The following is an 18,596-nucleotide window of genomic DNA, read 5'->3' as shown; positions in this document are numbered from 1 at the left end:
TCGTAGAGAATTTAAATTTATCATGCGAGGCTAAATTTTTTAGTCTCATTGATAAATTTTCTACGAGTATTAAATTCACCATATATGACTGCTAAATTAGATAAATTATTTGTTTAAAAAATATTTCAATTATTGTATATCTTTTGGCTAAACTATATCTTTGATTTTTTTTAATTTTATACAAGATTTCAATTTAATCTCTTAATTTTAAAAATTATATTTTTAATCCTTTAATCTTAAAATTATTAGTTTTAAATTATAGTTTTTATAACAATCATAATTATTTTAAAAATTAAACTTAATATATATTAGAAATATTTTAGTAATATTTAAGATCTTAATATTATCATTTTTTGTTAAGATTTTAAATTTAAAATACTAAAAATATATCTGTTAAAATTAAAAAATTAAATTAAAACTTTATATAAAGTTAAAGGACATTTTAATCAATATTTTGATCTTGCAAAAGAATTTTAGAAATTTGATGCCTCTGTCTATAAATAATTTTTCACTTTGGTTCTTAAGTATAATTTTCTCGAGAATGAAAGAGTCTAAAATTATTTTTTCCCACTTTGCGTGTCCAATTTTGGAAGTGCATGCGGTCACGGAATTGATAACTTCGTCAAATAAATCCATTTGACGTAATTAGTAAAAGTTTTTACTTCCGGTCCTAATTATAAGACCCAATTGACTTATTTGAGAAGATTAAGAAAGTAAGTTAAGTTGGTTATTTATAATAAATAAGTGTTGTCATTCCTAAAATATCTTTGCTAATTAAGTATATTGGCTAAAACTATCATTATTAGAAGGATTATCTTGAAAAAAAATGCATAAATATAAGAGACAAAATGGATTGGGTCTTATAATTAGGACCAAATAAAAAGTCAAATTGGGTCTTATAATAAAGATCGGAGGAGTATCTGTTAAGTGATTAAATATAATGAACACGTGAATTATAATAATTACGGGGTAAAGTATTCAAGTATTACTTTATCCTACGTCTGTAGCTTAGCTGGAAAGAATGTGATTTTAGTTTCGAGTAAAATTAGGCTCTACTATTAATAGAGAAAAATATTTTTCATAATTAAAAATAAAATAAGATTTAATGCGTTTCAAAAATAATAATTGTTGAATAATTGTAATAATAACACAAGTCATAAAAGGTGTCAGATATATTTACTCTCTTGACACACTAGTTTTGAAATTTTCTTTCTTTAATTGCTAGCTCTTATTGGAAGGAATAATTTTTGAGATATTGTCGGATATTAAATATGAGTTTTTTTTTTAATGAGATTTGAATATTAGTCCAGTTAATTACATTTAACCCCGTTGGTTATCTTGGAAACTTATTTTCAAAGCAACGTAGTTTCATCAAATTGGACCAGCGTTGTCTTATTAAGATACACCTTATGGCCCAAAACAAAAACCTCACCTCATATGAGAGCGGCGGCTTTATGATAAAATTTTTTTATTTATTTATTTTTACTTTAATATAAAAGTTAAATAACTAATTTATAGACATTAAAAAGTTTATTCAGTTGTTTTTGTTAAAAAATATTATTAATTTTTCTAAAATACTCCTTTTAACTAAATAAAATCTGCTTATGACAATTTATTACTTGGTCCCCCTGTTTGGTTCTGGTCCTGGATCAGAAAAATACGGTCGGTTTAACAACTGAAACAGAATTTAGTCATCTGTTTAATTTGTATCTGCAACATTGCCAATTGTCAAAACATAAAACCAACATCAGCCTTGTTTTCCTCTACTTGCCAGTCAGTTAAGGGTTTGTTTGTTTGTTGCTTGTGAATTTCATAGTTGGAACTTTCCCTAATATTAAAGCATGCTCTAATTCTTGCACAAGTATATAACACATTCCAATTGGCCACCAAAAAAAATCATCCCAAACTCCATGTTTCACAAAGCCAAACACCCATTCAAATTCTTATGGCACTCATACACATTCCCATTCTTGCCTTCCTCTTCTCCTTCTTAGGTACTAATAATGTCCCGTTCAGACGTGCTCTAATAGATTATTCTTGAACTTTTTTATGATAATGACAATTTATTTTCTTGATGGGTTCTTTTTCTGCAGGATCAGAAGCAGGAGTTTTCACTCTGCAAAATAAATGTAGGGAGACAATATGGCCTGCAATCCTAACAGCTGCAGGAAAGCCTCAACTGATGGAAGGTGGGTTCCAGTTAAAACCTAACGAAACCATAGACATCATTGCCCCAAAAGGGTGGTCCGGCAGGTTCTGGGGCCGGCGCTACTGCTCCTTTGACACCTCCGGCAATGGAATGTGCATTACTGGAGACTGCGGAGGCAAGCTCAAATGCAATGGAGCCGGAGGCACGCCACCAGCCACACTTGCAGAATTCACTCTAGACAGTCCTATGGACTTCTATGATCTTAGCCTAGTTGATGGTTATAACATGCCAGTGTCAATTTTTCCTTTTGGGGGATCTGGGACGTGTAAGGCTATAAAATGCCTTGCAAATTTGAACAAAAGATGCCCAAGAGGATTGGAGTTGAAGAACAAAGGTAGAGTTGTTGGGTGCAAGAGTGCATGCTTGGCCTTTAACAAGCCAGAGTATTGCTGTTCTGGAGACTTCAATAGCCCTAGCAAATGCAAGCCAACAAGTTATTCGAAGGCCTTTAAGGCATCCTGTCCTCTAGCTTATAGTTATGCTTATGATGATGCATCCAGCACTTTCACTTGCCAAGGAGCAAATTACTTGATTATGTTCTGTTAAGAAGGGATGATACAAAACTTGATCAAGTGAGAACACATCAAATAGAGGGTTGAACTCGAGATTACCTCACATGAGTAATGACATTACTGTGATAGAACAAAGGTTCTCACCTGAACCCCATGTCAAGACATCATATTTTGTGTGCGCTTTGTGTGTATACCTATTATTTCTTTATGTATATTAATTGCACAGAATAGGTTTGAAGTGTAGATGTTCTGACAAAATGCTCGATCATGTACAAATAAAAATATAGGTATTATTAATTATAGATATATATAAAGACATAAAGATGGATTCCATTGAAGAGTATATTGATATGCTTGCATGAATATTAATGATTAGTTTATACAATCTCAACTATTTTTTAGAGCGGGTTTCCTTGAAGAATTTTCTTGTTATAACTATTAAATCTTGAATGAACAAATAAATACCATAGCTAAATAAAAACATACACTGGAACGTGTTCTTGAATTCTCACACACACACACACAACATGTTTACCTTTCTGCCTGAAATACTAGACAAGAAATTTATAAGAAACAGACAAACCAATACCGAAAAAGTATTATGCATTTTTTTCCCATTATGTAATAAGCTATTATGCATATCTTAATCAAAATTGTGCAATAAGGTAATTCTATTTCCATTATGCTATAAGATATTATTTTTAAAAAAACAAAAGAATGATGTCCTATGTCCATGCTCAGGATGCTGCTCTAAGCAATAATCATGGCAAAAAGCTCGCCAACGGATACGGTGAATAGACTACTCAATTTCATCAAACCATCAGAAGTTGAGTTCTGCTGCATGCCAGCCAACCAAACCAAGATAAGTCCATCAACAATCTCCTGAAAGCGAAAAAAGGGGCCATATAATATTAAAGGCAATGTAGTTCATCAAAAAATATTACAGGCAAGTAGATAGTGTGTTATGTGTTTGCTATCAAATTACTCGTTGGAAAAATGTTCTCCTACATGTCATATCTCTATCAAAGAAACAGCAAACACCAAAAAAAAATTTAAAAAAAATCGTAAAAGTAACAAAAATAGCAAGGGAGAAGGAGGAAAGCCCTCACATGAGATATAGGTAACAGTCCTTGCAGCTCCAGTTGAAAGAGAGTTCTAAGAAAAATTGCAGCAACGGGACCTCCTTTTAGTTTCTGGGCCCTTTTGATCTTCTAGGTCATCTGAAGGGACATAAATTTCTGTTCCTTCAAGATTTACTTTCTCCAGTTTCGATTCTGCTCCATTAGCCACAAGAGACTTCTTACAGACAGTTAAATAGATCTGAGAAAGAAGACCAAGGAAAGCTGGCTCTACATTGGTGGAGTCAAGTGCTGACGTCTCCATGAAGAAGAGATCACGTTTCTGAGCAAGCTCTTTGGCTCCCTCGAGAGGTACCACTCGCATCAAACCCAGGTCACTCTTATTGCCAACAAGCATAACAGTAATATTCTTATCCGCATGCATTTGTAGCTCCTCCAACCATGTTTCAACATGATCAAAGGTTTCTTGCCTGGTTATGTCATATACCAGCAACGCACCCATTGCACCTCTGTAATATGCAGTAGTAATTGCCTGGTACCTGTGACAAATGCCAAAATTGACTCAGAAAATTCACAGTAGCAAGAATGTGTCTGAAAATACAAGGAAAATCAACTCAGCCCAAACAGGCCATTCAACTTGGTCTACAGCTTCTAACGATACAATAATGTAGATTGAAAATGGGAAACCATAAATTAGGCACGTGTGGTTTACCAATATCACTTTATTTAAGTAAACTAGACCAGCAAGCACATCCTAGTTCATTTGGTTTCTGCTTCCATATTTGAAAAAAAAAATGTTCAAAAAGATAAACAAAGTTAATACACTTGTGATTTTAAAAGGCATCACTTTCTCGTTGACTAGGCACATTATATTTCATCATTTTCTGCTGTCGATTTGGCTCTAAAAGGGATAAACGAAATTTAATACATATGTGATTTTGAAAAACTTTATTGACATGGATAATAAAATTGAAGCAAGGCATGAGAGCGCATGCAAATCAAATACATTACTTATGATCATGCATATTTCCTATATCTCCTCAAATGTGATCCCATTAATCTAGTGCTAATTAAATAATAAGACATTTCGAATAGAAAAAGGATATTAAAGTTCACTCAAATATGATCTAAAAATATCAAATTATTCTCGTGAACAACTTAGGTCGAAACTATGCAAGAAAACATTTTAGGGGGAGAAAAACATTTTTTAAATAATTAACATACCTATAAAAAAATTTGATCTAATTGCTTATAACAAGCAAATCTTACAAATAACTTGATTTTATTGATAAACAGACAACAAATCAGCAAAACTACATTTTACGAACTTCTTTTAATAATTATCGTCAGGTGAGCACGTTATATTGAACAACATAAGTGAAATCATGTACAACAAAACACATATCAGATATAATCTACATTTCATTTCCAATGGAATCGAGTCTACAAAATAGTGCTAAATCAAAGATATATAACATGATGTCCTTAGCTCATTACAATACGCAGCAAGAAACTTTGATTAACCAAATTAAAAAATTGTGACTCCTAGATTGTTATGCACACTTAATTTTAGCCTCTCAGGCATAAGATAGTCTCCAGCAATAACAAAGAACAAAACTCAAGTGCAATTTTGAAGCATCTGCCCTTAGCCAACCCAATAAAACATGACAGGTAAAAATGTCTATAATTAGATCTTCTAAACAAATATAGTCCATACGCCATATGATTACTCAAATTCTTAAAGAACTTAATCTAAATCTAATCTAAGGAAAAACTCACAACACTGCACTTTCTTCACACAAGTCACTCAGAGTATGTTATGCATTGGCACAATTTTCGGATATTGAAGTTAAACACTCCCAATAATCAGATCAAATTGTTAGCATGGAACAATAACAGTATCACAGAGAGAAGAGGACTCAAATAGACCTTTCTTGACCAGCAGTATCCCAAATCTGGGCCCTGACAACCTTGTGATCCATGAGCACCGTCTTCGTCTGAAATTCAACTCCGATCGTCGCCTTCGATTTGGCATTGAACTCATTCCTGGCATAACGATTCAAGAGCTGGGATTTTCCCACGCCGGAGTCGCCGATCATCACAATCTTGAACATGTAGTCGATCCCCTCCTCTAAATCGCTCAGCCAGTGATCCATCTCCGCCAGGATTCTCCACAACCCCTTCGGTCAAATCAGCCCAACAATGCGAAACCCTCTTTAGATTCAGGCCAATTTGAGTGACTTCAGCAAAAGAAGGGTGCTTTTCACAATTTGGCTGCGGATGAACAGACGGTGGGTGTCGTGTAGCTTGAGAATTTATGGCGCGTGAAAAGAGACGCATTGAGAATAAAGGAGGGAGTTTTAGCATGGAAGAAAGGGAAAAGGAAAGCTGAAGCGACACGTTATCGGAGAAGGTGTTTGGCATGTTTGCTTAATGTCGTTGGCTTCCTTCTTTTGAACCGTTAGGTTGGCGAAGCGGGACAACGACGAAGCTGCCAAAGAAAGACTCACCACCTGTATTTCGAGCTTTGATCATTAGAAAGTTGAAAGCTTTGTGAAGTGTCGAAAGAGAAAGAGGACACACGCTGACACGCTGCAGAAAAGGAAGTCAAATCCGCTCTATATCACATACTTGAATTTATTTATTTATTTATTTTTAGTTTTAACTTTGTTATTATTTGTGCCAAGAATTGAATTAAAGGGTGTTTGGCAACCTCCAAACCATGTTTTCAGAAACTTTTTTTGTAAAATGAGTAAACTCCTCCACATATTTACTTCATAAACCGTAAAAGCACTTCTGAAACTATGGTTTGGTTTCTATCCTAAACACTCCCTAAATAAAAATATCTTTTTAAAAGCAAATTTAAGAACGTAAATATAGATAAACTAACCTTATGAATATATATGAGATAATAAATTGCGGGCAAAATATGTTGGAAAAACATCACTTTAAAGTATAAGAGCACAGTATTCAGCTCAAAAAAAATATAAGCACAGTATTGTTTAATTTTGCATTTGACATTAAATTAAATTAAAATCAAAGTTTTAATAAAACCGGGAGGCCAAAAATATGTTTATATTTATATATAAAAGATAAAATGTTGGCAAATGATTTATTGGACCCAAAAAGAAAGAGTTATACAAGTTTTTTTTAATGTTTTTATATTATTTAAATTAATGATAGCCCCATAATTAAGGATCAATTTATTCAACAAAAGCTGGTATGATTTCATACAGGTACGCATTGAGAGAACATGAGGTGGATAGCATAAAACGGGCGACATTTGCATTTTATTCATTTTTCTCATGAGAATTAATTTACAAACAAGCAAAATGAAAAGCAATCCAAACTAGGCCTAAATGATTTGCAGAGCAAGTCTCAGCATAATTTCATATAATTACAGTTTATAATTTCTATAACCTTTTCTCACTTCTAAGTACAAATTTGATTTGGGCATGAGAGAAGAACCATAGATATCATGACTCAAAAAGGATGTACATTGCTTAGGTACCATTCAAAGCATCTTATCTAATACAAGATATCAGAGACATATCAATAGTGAGACAATTATCATGTCTCTTGATTCTTCTTTTGTTTTCCCCCTAGCTTTTGAGAGATTTGATCTAATTGAAAAAGAAGAATGTATTCCCTCATTCCTTCAGCTAGCTACAAGGAACTGAGTTCTGCATCTGGTTACTTGAACACTTGCACTTTGCTTTAGTATCTGTGAGCATCTGCAAGAGAAGGAGAAAGAACACTTTGGTGAGACAATAGACACTTCATTGAGGGATAATCCTGTTCATTTGGTCCAGAAATTCTGGTGAAAAAGGACAAAGAAAGAAAAAAAACTTCCTTAAACTCATTTAGTACCTTAACTTGTTTCTGCAAATCTTTAATATAATCAACTGCTAAATCCAACATATCTGCTGTGCTTGTTTGCTGTCATGGGAGGAAAAAGACCAAAACAAAAAGGGTTTTACTGAAGTTCAAAGAAACCTTAGTGAATATGAAATGTTGTAATGACAGAGCATCATGGATTACCTTTTCAGATTTTGGGAAGAGATCTTGCAATTTCTTTATTCTTTCACTGATTCGTGTTCTTCTTACCCTCTCTGCAATGCTCCGTGGGTGGGTGGCGAAACCTCTTTTAGCTCGAATCTTACAAGGAACAGATCCCTGAACTTGAAGAAACTTCTCAACGGCATCCATCTTTGACTTTGTAGAAGAACTAGGCAGACTCAAATGATGAGTCAAACCAACATTCTGATATCCAAAATCACCATTCTGAGAACAAAACAGCAGAATATACGTATACTAAGACTCAAATCCATTCAACAAGATTACAGACAAAACTGAATTAAGAAACTTGCAGGTTTATATGTACCTGAGTTTCAAAACCATTTGAAGTAGTAGAAAACATGAGTTCATCATTGTCACTGGCTGTTTTGGTGTCATTGAATGAAGGACCATCCCAGAAGTCACTTGTAAAACTGGGAATGTAACATTCAGTGTTATTGCCATTTCTGTCATTTGTCAGATTTCTTCTGCCATCCACACAAGTTGCTTCTTCTAGGGTTTCATTTCCATCTTCTGCTATATCAGGCAAGTGTTTTGAACAAGAAGATGGTTTAGATGAGAAGGCTAGAGTATTATCATTTAAGCCACTAACTGATGTAGAAGCTTGGCCATTTGAGACATGATCACAGGCACTAAAGCTTCCCACATCTCTCCATGTCGCAAAACCTGCAATTTTTTTAGAGATAAAACAATTATTCTTGAGCTCTCACCTAATAATTTAGTAATTTTCTGAATTGAAGGGGAAAATACGCTCATTTCAAGGATTCTTGTCAAATCTTTTTGAGTTTTATATTTCCATATTCTTTTTAATTTTATCTGAGTTGTATGAGAAGTCAACTCTCTTGGAATAACTCATTTGAAAGTGTTTCCTCAATTAGAAATACAAGATAAATAGCCATCAAAATAAAAAGAGAGAAACACAAAGGCGAACATACCATTTTCAACTGAGAAATTGTTGAACAGTCCAGCAGGGGAGCTTTTCTGCCTAAGGAGATTATTTGACCTTATTTTGGACTCAGTGGAATTGAATGAGCCATCAAAATCATTCCCAGAAGAACCTACAGACCCGTTTGGCAAGCCCTGAACAGCTTGCTGAGTCTGAGATTGGTAAATCATCTGAGGACCATAATTAGAATTATACCCACTGGGTCTCTCAGAAACAGAGTCCCCTGCTTCTTCCTGCTTCATCCATTCATTGTTTGATGATGAAGAAACCAACTTGGCCAACATCGCTTCCATTTCTGAACTTGAAGATGGATTGTGATGATGATCATGATGATCTACGCTTCTAGAGGCTCCCTCATTCACACAGCCGTGGCTATTCTGAACAAGGCTTGCCAGAAATGAGCTTGGAGCAGAACTGTACCTCATTAATCCAGAATTCAAGTGGGGAATTGAATCCATTTCTGGGTTTCTCCTAAGCTCCCCGTCTGAGTAATTCAGAACACTGGGACTATACATAACACTCATATTCCTGAAAATTCACCGTCAAAAAACAGAAGGGTATGTCATATTTCTTTCTTACATAGATAAGTATAGAAGTGCCACCAAAAATTCTTGGAGAAATTTTGGGTCAGACAGATACAGCAGGAAAGCTCAGACAGGAAAAATCACCTCGGAAATTATAAAATCCCCAGAAAGCTGTCCTCAGACTTGCGGAAAGAATGTCAATTTTATCTTCAATCTTGAAAACCTAATACCTGAAAGATCGACAGGAACAAGTTCAGCTCAGAATCTTTCTAAGACCCTGCTGCTAAAAGCAGAGTTCAGAGTATATAGATTTCAGGGCCAGACAGAACTTTTTTTGTCCCAGAAAAAGTGTATACAAGAAAAGGGGCATACTTCTTACAATTCAGAATTTAACAGCACTTAAAACTCCAAAGTTGTGATCTTGAACGATTTGAGTCCGGATCTGAGCTCAAAATGCAGACAGATAGAGAGAAGAAGGAGGAGGCGGCTTGTTAGCTTGCTGCGACTTGCATAGGGGGCATATTTATGGAGTGTCTTGTCGGGTAATCACCCTCGTATTTGCTAATTATAACGATTATGCCTTGGTGAGATAATGTGGTCCCTCCTAACTTTTCTGTTCTTGCTTTTCTCGTTGACCAAACAAGCCAACCATATCTGGTTTCCCACTCATAATGAGGTTAATGTACAGTCATAATTTACAGGGGAAATTAATAACTGTTCATAAACTATGAGATATGAAAAGTAGTTCAAATCTTGCAAGTTTAATCTGAAATCAATTTACTCCAAATGGTTTAAGGTGGGCATATCTTTGTTTTTTTTTTTTTGGGTTTTTGTCTTTTTGTCAAAAAAATTTTGGCTATAAAAACAACAAATAATGATGTAAATATTACAATTTTTCATTTATATCATAAAATCCTTTCATGTATTGTGAGTGGCCAATTTCAAGTAAATCTTATTTTTGATCATGAAAATACTTGTTAGATGTGAGCATAATTAAAAATTTCCCCTGCAAAACATGAGCATAATTTCTTTGAAAATCTAATAAATAGAAGTTTCTTATTATTTATTTATTTCTTGCAAATTACTTTTAGGGACAATCATGATATGAATTCACTTTTTATTTATTTATTTTATTTTACGTCACAAAAGCACACAAAATTGAGATGAGATTAGGGATGCTTAGCTTACAGACAAAGCGACCCTTGTTTATGGATGAAGGTTTAACGGTTGATTGTGGAGTTAGGAAGTACAAATATTTAAGGCATAGTTTATTTTATAATTCCAATCCATACACATAAATATAATTATTTAAACTATAAATATTGTTAAAAATAAAATGGGTATAAAAATTAATTCAATGCACAGTTATATTTTTTTAGAATGCATAATTGTATAACATAAAAATGGAGGTGAGTCATGATATATTAACATTATATTATGGTTTTATACGAACTTTTCATTATACATGAACTATAACTAATGATTTAATTTTTATTTTTTAAATGACTCATCATATAATAAAATATTAATTTAACAATTAACTTTAAAGACAGGTTAGGAAAGTTATATGCCACTAACTCACAGTTTAGGAGGATTTTGTATTTTAACTTTTGTGTTATTATTATTTCCTTCCAATATATTTTATTTTTTAGAAAAATAAATATTTTAACCATTATTTTATGTACATTTTTTGCCAGCCGTTGTTTATACCTCAAACATGATTTAAAATAACTTGTACGGAAATGTGTTCTTTGGTTACCGGAAGGGACAATATTATTTTATTTTTAAGATTCATGAATAATCTTATCTAGCTTTTTTCCTTTTATATACATCATACTTTTTTGTCAAGATGCATTGATGCAATGCTTACCAAAGAAAGCAACTTTAAAAAAATTATTAAAAAAATCTTTCCAAGTTAAATTAGGAAGCGAATATGTAAAAAATAAATCAATTAAAGGAAATAAAAGCCGAGTTTGTTCTCAGGATAAAATTTTGATGCATTGACAATACATTTGTATATATAAACATATTGTAATTTTATTAACATTTTTATAACCGTATAAATCATTTAAATAATTGCCTTTTTTCTCGCCATGAGAGTTATATACAATATTCTATCAATTCTTTTTTTTTTAAATGACAACATTTTAAAAGTTCCGTTGCTCTTATGCATAAAATATTTTTAAAATTTTGAAGGAATAAATAATATTTTCTCCTAAAATGACTCTAAAATTATTATAAAAAATAAATGAAAGGTGTTTTGTGGATGGAAGGTTGGAGATGAGATAGTGAGGACCCTTAATTAAGAAAAGTGAAAAAAAGGGATAAATTTATAGACATTGACTAATTTTAACCATCTTTTAGTTTGTGTAAAGTAGATACTAATTTTGTCTCATGAAAAAATAAAAATCATAAAATTTTAACAAAATCTATTATTTATGATAACATATTAATCAAACTCCATGCAATATATAATACTAATTACTTGAGAATAAAATATAGAAATATACTAACATTCAAGCAAGGATAGGATTGGGAAACAATCCTAGTCATCATTTTGATCCTTTTAAATACCTTTCTAAAAGCAAAAAAGATCTCCTTCTCTTCTATATATACACACAATACATATAATATCTATTTGCTAATATGTGGCTGTTGTTTTTTGTTGAGCATAAATAAAAAGAAAATGATTCTGTACTCATTTATAAAATGAGTGAATAATGTTTTTTCACTGTTTAATTTGAATCATGCATGTATAACAAATGTGATTTTTTTAATGTTGTTATTTTTATTTTGGATAATTTAAAAGTTTTAATATTACTCTTCTTATTCTCATCCTAAATGTAAGAGTTAATTTGTTTTAAAAAATGTAAGATCTAATTAAGGAATTGGTTTTAATCATAAATATATATATATCTTAATTCACTTATTTTTTTATATTTATTTTTTTTACAAACATTTTTTGTCCAAAAACATATAAATTGATATGTAATCTAATATAACACACAGATTTTTACAGAGATCTGATCACACATGTTAAATAATTTATTTAATTCTTGATCTCTATTTAATTTTAAATCAGGTACGTTATAACATTAACATATTCTTACTTTTTTATTAATAATAAATGCGAATTTTCTAAATGAAGTATAAAAATCTAGATTATTTAAAAGTACGAGAAGTCGAGAACTATATGGGCAATCGTTGAACATTTCTAATATGGACATGAAAATAGAATCTAGACAGATGTTTATAAAAAACCAACGCATGGTTCAGATTGCTTTTAACGTTACGAATTAAATATGTGAGAATTACCTCGTTTAAAAAGTGCTTCTGAACCACGGTTTCAGAGCATCCAAACAGGCCCATAATAAAAACCGAGTCAAAATTCTTAACTTCGTGTGAAAATAAGAAAGATCTACACAAATTTAGAGGGGAGAGAGAGTCTTTCCAAGTACTTTTATTTATTGTTTTAACTTTTGTACATGCTCTCTTTAATTTTTAATATAAGAATGAAATAATTAATTTAAATATATTAAAAATTAATTAATTTGTATTTATTGTAAATGTGTGTTATTAAAAAATTGACATTAACAAGATCTGCGGGTGTATGTGTTAATAATTTTTGTATTTGTAATACATATATTTTATTGTGTATAAAATCAAAGATTGATTTCATACTCATATCTAAAATGAGTTAATAACATATCTATAAAATACGAATCATGTAAATCATACTTAGGTTTTTTTATTTTTGATATTTTTATTTCAAAAAGATAAAACAATTTAAAATATTTAAATATTATTTTTTCTGTTTAATTTGAATCACAAACACTATAAAACAAACATAAATACAGTTACTCTTTAAAATTAAAATAAATCCAAAATGTTCAGATTAAATTTTAAAAGTCTAGGTCACATTTTGAAAAAAATGAATAGGACGTGCTTACCATCATTTGTTAATCATTAATCATTCATATAAGCACAGAACCTAGACAAGGACAATATGGAGGTCAGATTTTACATCTTTTGAATGAAAATGAGAAAAGATTCAAGGCAAATCCTTCCATTTCCTTGTCAACATTTGTTTTTTTTTTTAAAAAAAAAAGAACTAATTCTCTACTCACGTCATGAAAAGGAATATTTATATATTTTTAAAAAAATTATGCATATAAAGGCACAAATCTAAGTTGAGATAAAGAAAGCCAGTGATGGAAGAAAAAGTCTAAAATATAGTTAGGATATTAATAAATGATTCAATGGAATATGGATAAGAAGACAAAATATCTGTGTCTCAATCACCAAGTCTTCAAGCCTCACCCTCCAATTATATACCCACAATAGCCATAAGTGCTTTGAATCAACCCCTCATGATGAAAATGTCAATTTTTTTCTAAATATGTCCATTCATTTTTAAAAAAATGAAAATATGAAGTTTTTATTAAAAAAAGAAGACAAAACTAGCAATTTTAATTTTAATAGCAAACAAAAATTATGTACAATTTTAAATGTTAAAAAACTATTTTTTTTTGAATTTCAATTAGCAAAGTTATACTTATTTCAAATCATGCTCTATAACAGGATAAAAATTAAAGCTAAAATATTAAAAAGAATATCTCGAGCAAATTCAGACAACGGAAGAAAAAAAAACATAAGGAAATAGAAACATGAACAGTAAATAAAGGTAATACCGAACCGCTAACGAAACTGTTAAGGTTTTGAAGGAGAAATGAATTAAGAAAGGAACCACGAGGTTCTCGTGGAGTTTGGTAATGTCAAACAATTTTGACATTTTTATTTAATTAAATTTATTTATTTATTTTATGTCGACGTTTTCCCCTTAAGAACAAGACAATGCAACCGTGGGCTGGATTCATTCATTACTGTTGAATTTTGATAATGCGAAAAAGAAACTCTTTGAATACCGAAAAATTATAAAAGTCCAAATTAAAATTGAAAAAAAAGTCAAACAAAACTCCTTAGTGATAAATTATAAAGCAGGCACTTGATCTTCTTTCTTTCTCTTTTTTTTTGGTTTTAATTCAGGATATTTTAATTACTTTGTATTTAAGATTAATTTTCACCAAAATTGGTGAGTGTTTAAAGTTCTCTCAACTTGGTTGAGACTAAACCATATTAGAGAAATTCAATTGGTTTAAATTTAAGGAATTTACCTGAAAAATCTACAGGGAAAATTGATGCTTGAAGAACCAACATGTAGCAAGATCTTCAAAAAAGATTTAGAAGTCTCTGAGGGATTAAAATTATTTAAAGTGGGTGTGAGATTTCACAAATTATACTTATAGAGTGCTTGAATAAAAATCATAGCATAATTTTAAAATAAATATGTAAAAAAAAAACTTTCATGTCAATTTGAGTAAAAATATTTTTTTAAAACTTTCATGTGTTCAATTGTATAAGAAGATATTTAAATAAAATAAAATCATGATTTTAAAAATATTTTAACGATATAAAAAATAAATATGTTAAAAAATTTATCTCATTTTATAAAAATATACTTTTAAAAGTAATTTTAGAATTACCCCACACGTCCTGAATAAACATCAAATCTAAGGAAAGTCTTTGCTGCTTTGTGTTCCTTAGCGGAAACAGGCGGACGACAGAGTTGACCCATGGATATCAGAAATGGGAAGAAACATTCATAAATGGTGTAGGTGAAAGCAGGACAAGAAAATCAATTACTTCAAAAAAATAATACTCCTCCAATCATATATGTTAGCCGCAGAAAAAAAAATATTTTTCCGTTTTAATATAAGGCATATAATAAAATTACATAATTTTACTCCTAATTTATTGTTGTGTAGTACATTATTATTTTTTAAGATAGTATATATACATTTATGTATATATTAATATATTAATTAGGAGTAAAATTTAAAAATTATTAAATTTTACAATAGAGTTAACGAAATTTGAAAAAATTTTCAAATTCTAATAAGAATATAGTAGAAGTGTCTCATAGATAAAATTTTTAAAAAAATCTTCAATAGTATAGAAATTGACCGGTTGACCCTCTTCTGTATAAATTTATAATTGAAGAAAAATTTGAATCAAATTTCCTATATTTATTATGTCAAGTTTTTCAATTATACACAGTCATATATTTTTTTTTCCATACAAGTTTGTAATTAAATACTTGTATTAATAAATATAGGAAATTTAATGTAATTTTATATAGGAAGGAGTCAAATTTGATGCCGATATAAAGCGCAGTCAAAATGACGCGCATGACCTGAATCAATGATCTGTCTCATGATTACAACTGTCATTGTAGTCTCCCCCCTCCCACTTGCTTCCTTCATTCTCATCTCTTCCTTCTTTCCCTTCTCCCTCATCTGCCTCCATGTCAACTCAACCCTCCCCACCAAACAAAACATAATCTAAAATTAGTTACTTATAAACATGTTTTATACTGCTTCTGGTCCTAATCATAAAACCAGCTAACTAATTTGAAGAGTTAAGAAAATAAGTTGAGTTAGTTATTTATCCTAAATAAGTGTTATCTTTCCTAAATATCCTTACTAATCAAGTATATTGACTAGAACTATAATTATTAGAAGGACTATCTTGAAAAAATTGAAAGTAAATATGAGAGGCAAAATGGATTGGAGTCTTATATTATTTAGGATTAAAATAAAATCAAACAGAGTCTTATATTAAAGACGGAGGTAGTATAAGTTAAGATAAATTTTTTTATATACTTATCTCGTACTTTTAAATTATAACTAAAAAATTATTTACAAGTCATTTTAAACAGGTCTTAAAATGTTAACGTTCGAAAATCCTCAAAAAATATCAACGATGTTGTTAAATTATCTATCTTTAAGACTTTAACGGATATATTATACTAATTTTCCAAAAACTCAATAGCAAAGTGCTGGTAACCAGATCAGTGAATGAACTTATTTAGATAATAAAAAAAATCAGTAATTCACATATTCATTCAATATACAACACATAATTCAACAAATAGAGTTATTAGGCACAAATTTAATAAAGTATTATTTTTTTCTTAATTCTTAGTTAGAGGAAAAATATATAAAATCCAATATCATCCAAAACTCTTGACTAGATTGCGAATGGAACTAGTTCGTCGGTTGACCAATCAACTTAGATTGGATTTTAAAATGTCGGGCATGATAGTATTGAAATTTAGATTCTAAGAAAAGTGGGATAGGTGGGTGTGATTTTCGCAATAACAAAAGCTGCCGTGTAGATTGGCAATAAATTAAATTTATGACAAGGAAATGAAGAACCGAGAAGAAGGTGACGGATGACATGTGAGAAATTATATGAAACAAAAGCGGAAAACAAAGGCAACACAAAACGGCGGCAAAACAAAACCCACAAGGAGTAAGAGGTTTTTGTTTTCGGTTTTTTCTGGCGTTTTGGTTTTCGGTTTTTGAAGAACCAACCCAACCCACAGGTTTTTTTTTTTTCAGATTATTAAATATATAATAAACAAACACGTCCCACTTTATTTTATTCATTCCAAGAAATAGGCAGTTATGCCCTTGTGCTTTTTTATACTTTTTCGTTATTTTATTGTTTATTTTATAAGCTTGCAAAGTGACAGTGAGAGACTGCGAGCATTTTGAAATATATTTAAAAATTAATAAAAAACAGCCGGCGAACAAGTGGGTGAGAATAGATTGCCATTGGGTGGGCTCTATCTGTGTTCTTCTCTTTAGATATTTTTTGTGGCCAAAGTTCTTCTCTTTAGATATTAGTTTATAGATTTTGTGGATAGGATTGCAACCTTTTTTTCGTGGCTAATATGACACCACACTCCAACCCAACCCACCAATCATTCTCTTTATGATTTTCTTCCAAGTCTCTCTCTCTACGTGTATGTGTGTGTGTAAATATATAACTATGCATGCAAAAAAAAAAAAAATCAAAATATCATCAATATCAACATACTCCTCTTGTCCTTATTATAAGACCCAATTTGACTTTTATTTGGTCCTAATTATAAGACCCAATCCATTTTCTCTCTTATATTTATGTACTTTTTTCCAAGATATCCTTCTAATATATAGTTTTAGTAGCCAATCTATACTTAATTAGCAAAGGATTTTTAGGAATAACAACACTTATTTATTATAATAACCTTAACTTACTTCCTTAATCTCCTCAATAAGTCAATTGGGTCTTATAATTAGACCGGAGGAGTATAACATAAAAATATACTACGGTTATTACCTCATGTTTAAATATAATAAGTAGTTGACTAATTTGAATAGATTGAGTAAATATGTTAAGTTATTTTTCATAATAAATAGTTATTGTTTTTTTTTCTAAAATATCATTTCTAATCAATTTATTGACTGAACTACCATTGTTAGAAAGATTATCTAAATAAGAAATAAATAAATATGAGAGATAAATTAGATTAGAGTTTTAGACTACCTTGGGTCCTTAATAATATAAGACCTTGTTTAACTTCTATTTTGGTTCTAAATATAAGACCCAATCCATTTTGTCTCTCATATTTATATTTTTTTCCAAATAGTCCTCCTAATAATGGTAGTTCTAACCAATACATTTGATTAATGAGGATATTTTAGGAAAGACAACACCTATTTATTAAAAATAACTCACTTAACTTATTTCCTTAATTTCTTCAAATTAATCAACTACTCTCATCATAAAGATCGAAGGTAGTAATTAGAATTAAAATAAAAATCAAATAAAATTTTATGTTAAGAACAGAAGATAGTATATAATTGTGCATGCAAAATAAATATCAAAATAACATCAACATCAATATATAACGTAAATTTAAACTAGTTACCGGAGCATAGAGCACAGTGGCCTGTGGCCCGCTGTGCAATTTATATAATCAACCACACTTACATATGATAAGGTTTTGAAACTTTATGTCATAGGTAAATAGATTTTCATCTTTTGAAACTTCACGATAGACGTTTTGTTTTACATTTATGCAGATAATTCGGATGTTTTTACTTTTATTCATTATTTATGTGCAAATAACTTAAAATTCAAGAGATTTATCTGCATATAATTTAAAGTATAATAAGTTATATTCATACAAAATATAAAATTTAAGGGACAAATTGATAGTTTAAGATTATTTGTATAGACTTGAAAAATTTAAGGATGTATTATTAAGTCTTTAAACATTTAGAAGTTACTACTTCTTCGTCCTTAATATAGACCTAATTATTAAATTGATTTTGATCCTAAATATAAGATTTATTTCTC

At 30.5% G+C, this 18,596-nt stretch overlaps 3 protein-coding genes across 6 annotated transcripts; 1 reads left to right on the top strand and 2 right to left on the bottom strand.

Annotated features, from left to right (window-relative positions):
* The first annotated feature begins 1,945 nt into the window (after positions 1 to 1,945).
* On the top strand, positions 1,946 to 2,755 carry LOC114731338 (thaumatin-like protein). The gene is made up of 2 exons (XM_028918480.1): positions 1,946 to 1,994; positions 2,094 to 2,755. The coding sequence occupies exons 1-2, from the start codon at positions 1,946 to 1,948 to the stop codon at positions 2,753 to 2,755; spliced, it is 711 nt and encodes a 236-aa protein (XP_028774313.1).
* LOC114731356 (ras-related protein RABA4c) lies at positions 2,680 to 6,318 on the bottom strand. 2 transcript variants are annotated; one of them, XM_028918499.1, is made up of 3 exons: positions 5,730 to 6,318; positions 3,831 to 4,339; positions 2,680 to 2,748 (listed from the first exon to the last, which is right to left on the bottom strand). In XM_028918499.1, exons 1-2 carry the CDS (start codon positions 5,954 to 5,956, stop codon positions 3,877 to 3,879), a joined length of 690 nt encoding a protein of 229 aa, XP_028774332.1. In that variant the 5' UTR covers positions 5,957 to 6,318; the 3' UTR covers positions 2,680 to 2,748; positions 3,831 to 3,876. The 2 variants fall into 2 exon arrangements, with proteins under 2 accessions (XP_028774332.1, XP_028774331.1); XM_028918498.1 differs by lacking the exon at positions 2,680 to 2,748 and adding an exon at positions 3,189 to 3,603.
* Positions 6,319 to 7,059: 741 nt separating this feature from the next.
* LOC114731381 (transcription factor bHLH130) lies at positions 7,060 to 9,827 on the bottom strand. Of its 3 annotated transcripts, none has more exons than XM_028918537.1 (7): positions 9,720 to 9,827; positions 9,492 to 9,577; positions 8,813 to 9,351; positions 8,185 to 8,543; positions 7,842 to 8,063; positions 7,671 to 7,739; positions 7,060 to 7,534 (listed from the first exon to the last, which is right to left on the bottom strand). In XM_028918537.1, the coding sequence occupies exons 3-7, from the start codon at positions 9,345 to 9,347 to the stop codon at positions 7,463 to 7,465; spliced, it is 1,257 nt and encodes a 418-aa protein (XP_028774370.1). In that variant the 5' UTR covers positions 9,348 to 9,351; positions 9,492 to 9,577; positions 9,720 to 9,827; the 3' UTR covers positions 7,060 to 7,462. The 3 variants fall into 3 exon arrangements, with proteins under 3 accessions (XP_028774370.1, XP_028774368.1, XP_028774369.1); XM_028918535.1 differs by having other exon boundaries at positions 7,842 to 8,084; positions 9,720 to 9,826; XM_028918536.1 differs by having other exon boundaries at positions 7,842 to 8,084; positions 9,727 to 9,823.
* Positions 9,828 to 18,596: the final 8,769 nt, after the last annotated feature.

This window comes from Neltuma alba, unplaced genomic scaffold (genome assembly GCF_004799145.2).
Source record: "Neltuma alba isolate B1F8T4 unplaced genomic scaffold, ASM479914v2 tig00012824_pilon, whole genome shotgun sequence".
Taxonomy (NCBI): Eukaryota; Viridiplantae; Streptophyta; class Magnoliopsida; order Fabales; family Fabaceae; genus Neltuma; species Neltuma alba.
Note: the sequence above shows the minus strand (reverse complement) of the source record. Positions and strands in the feature narration are given on the sequence as shown.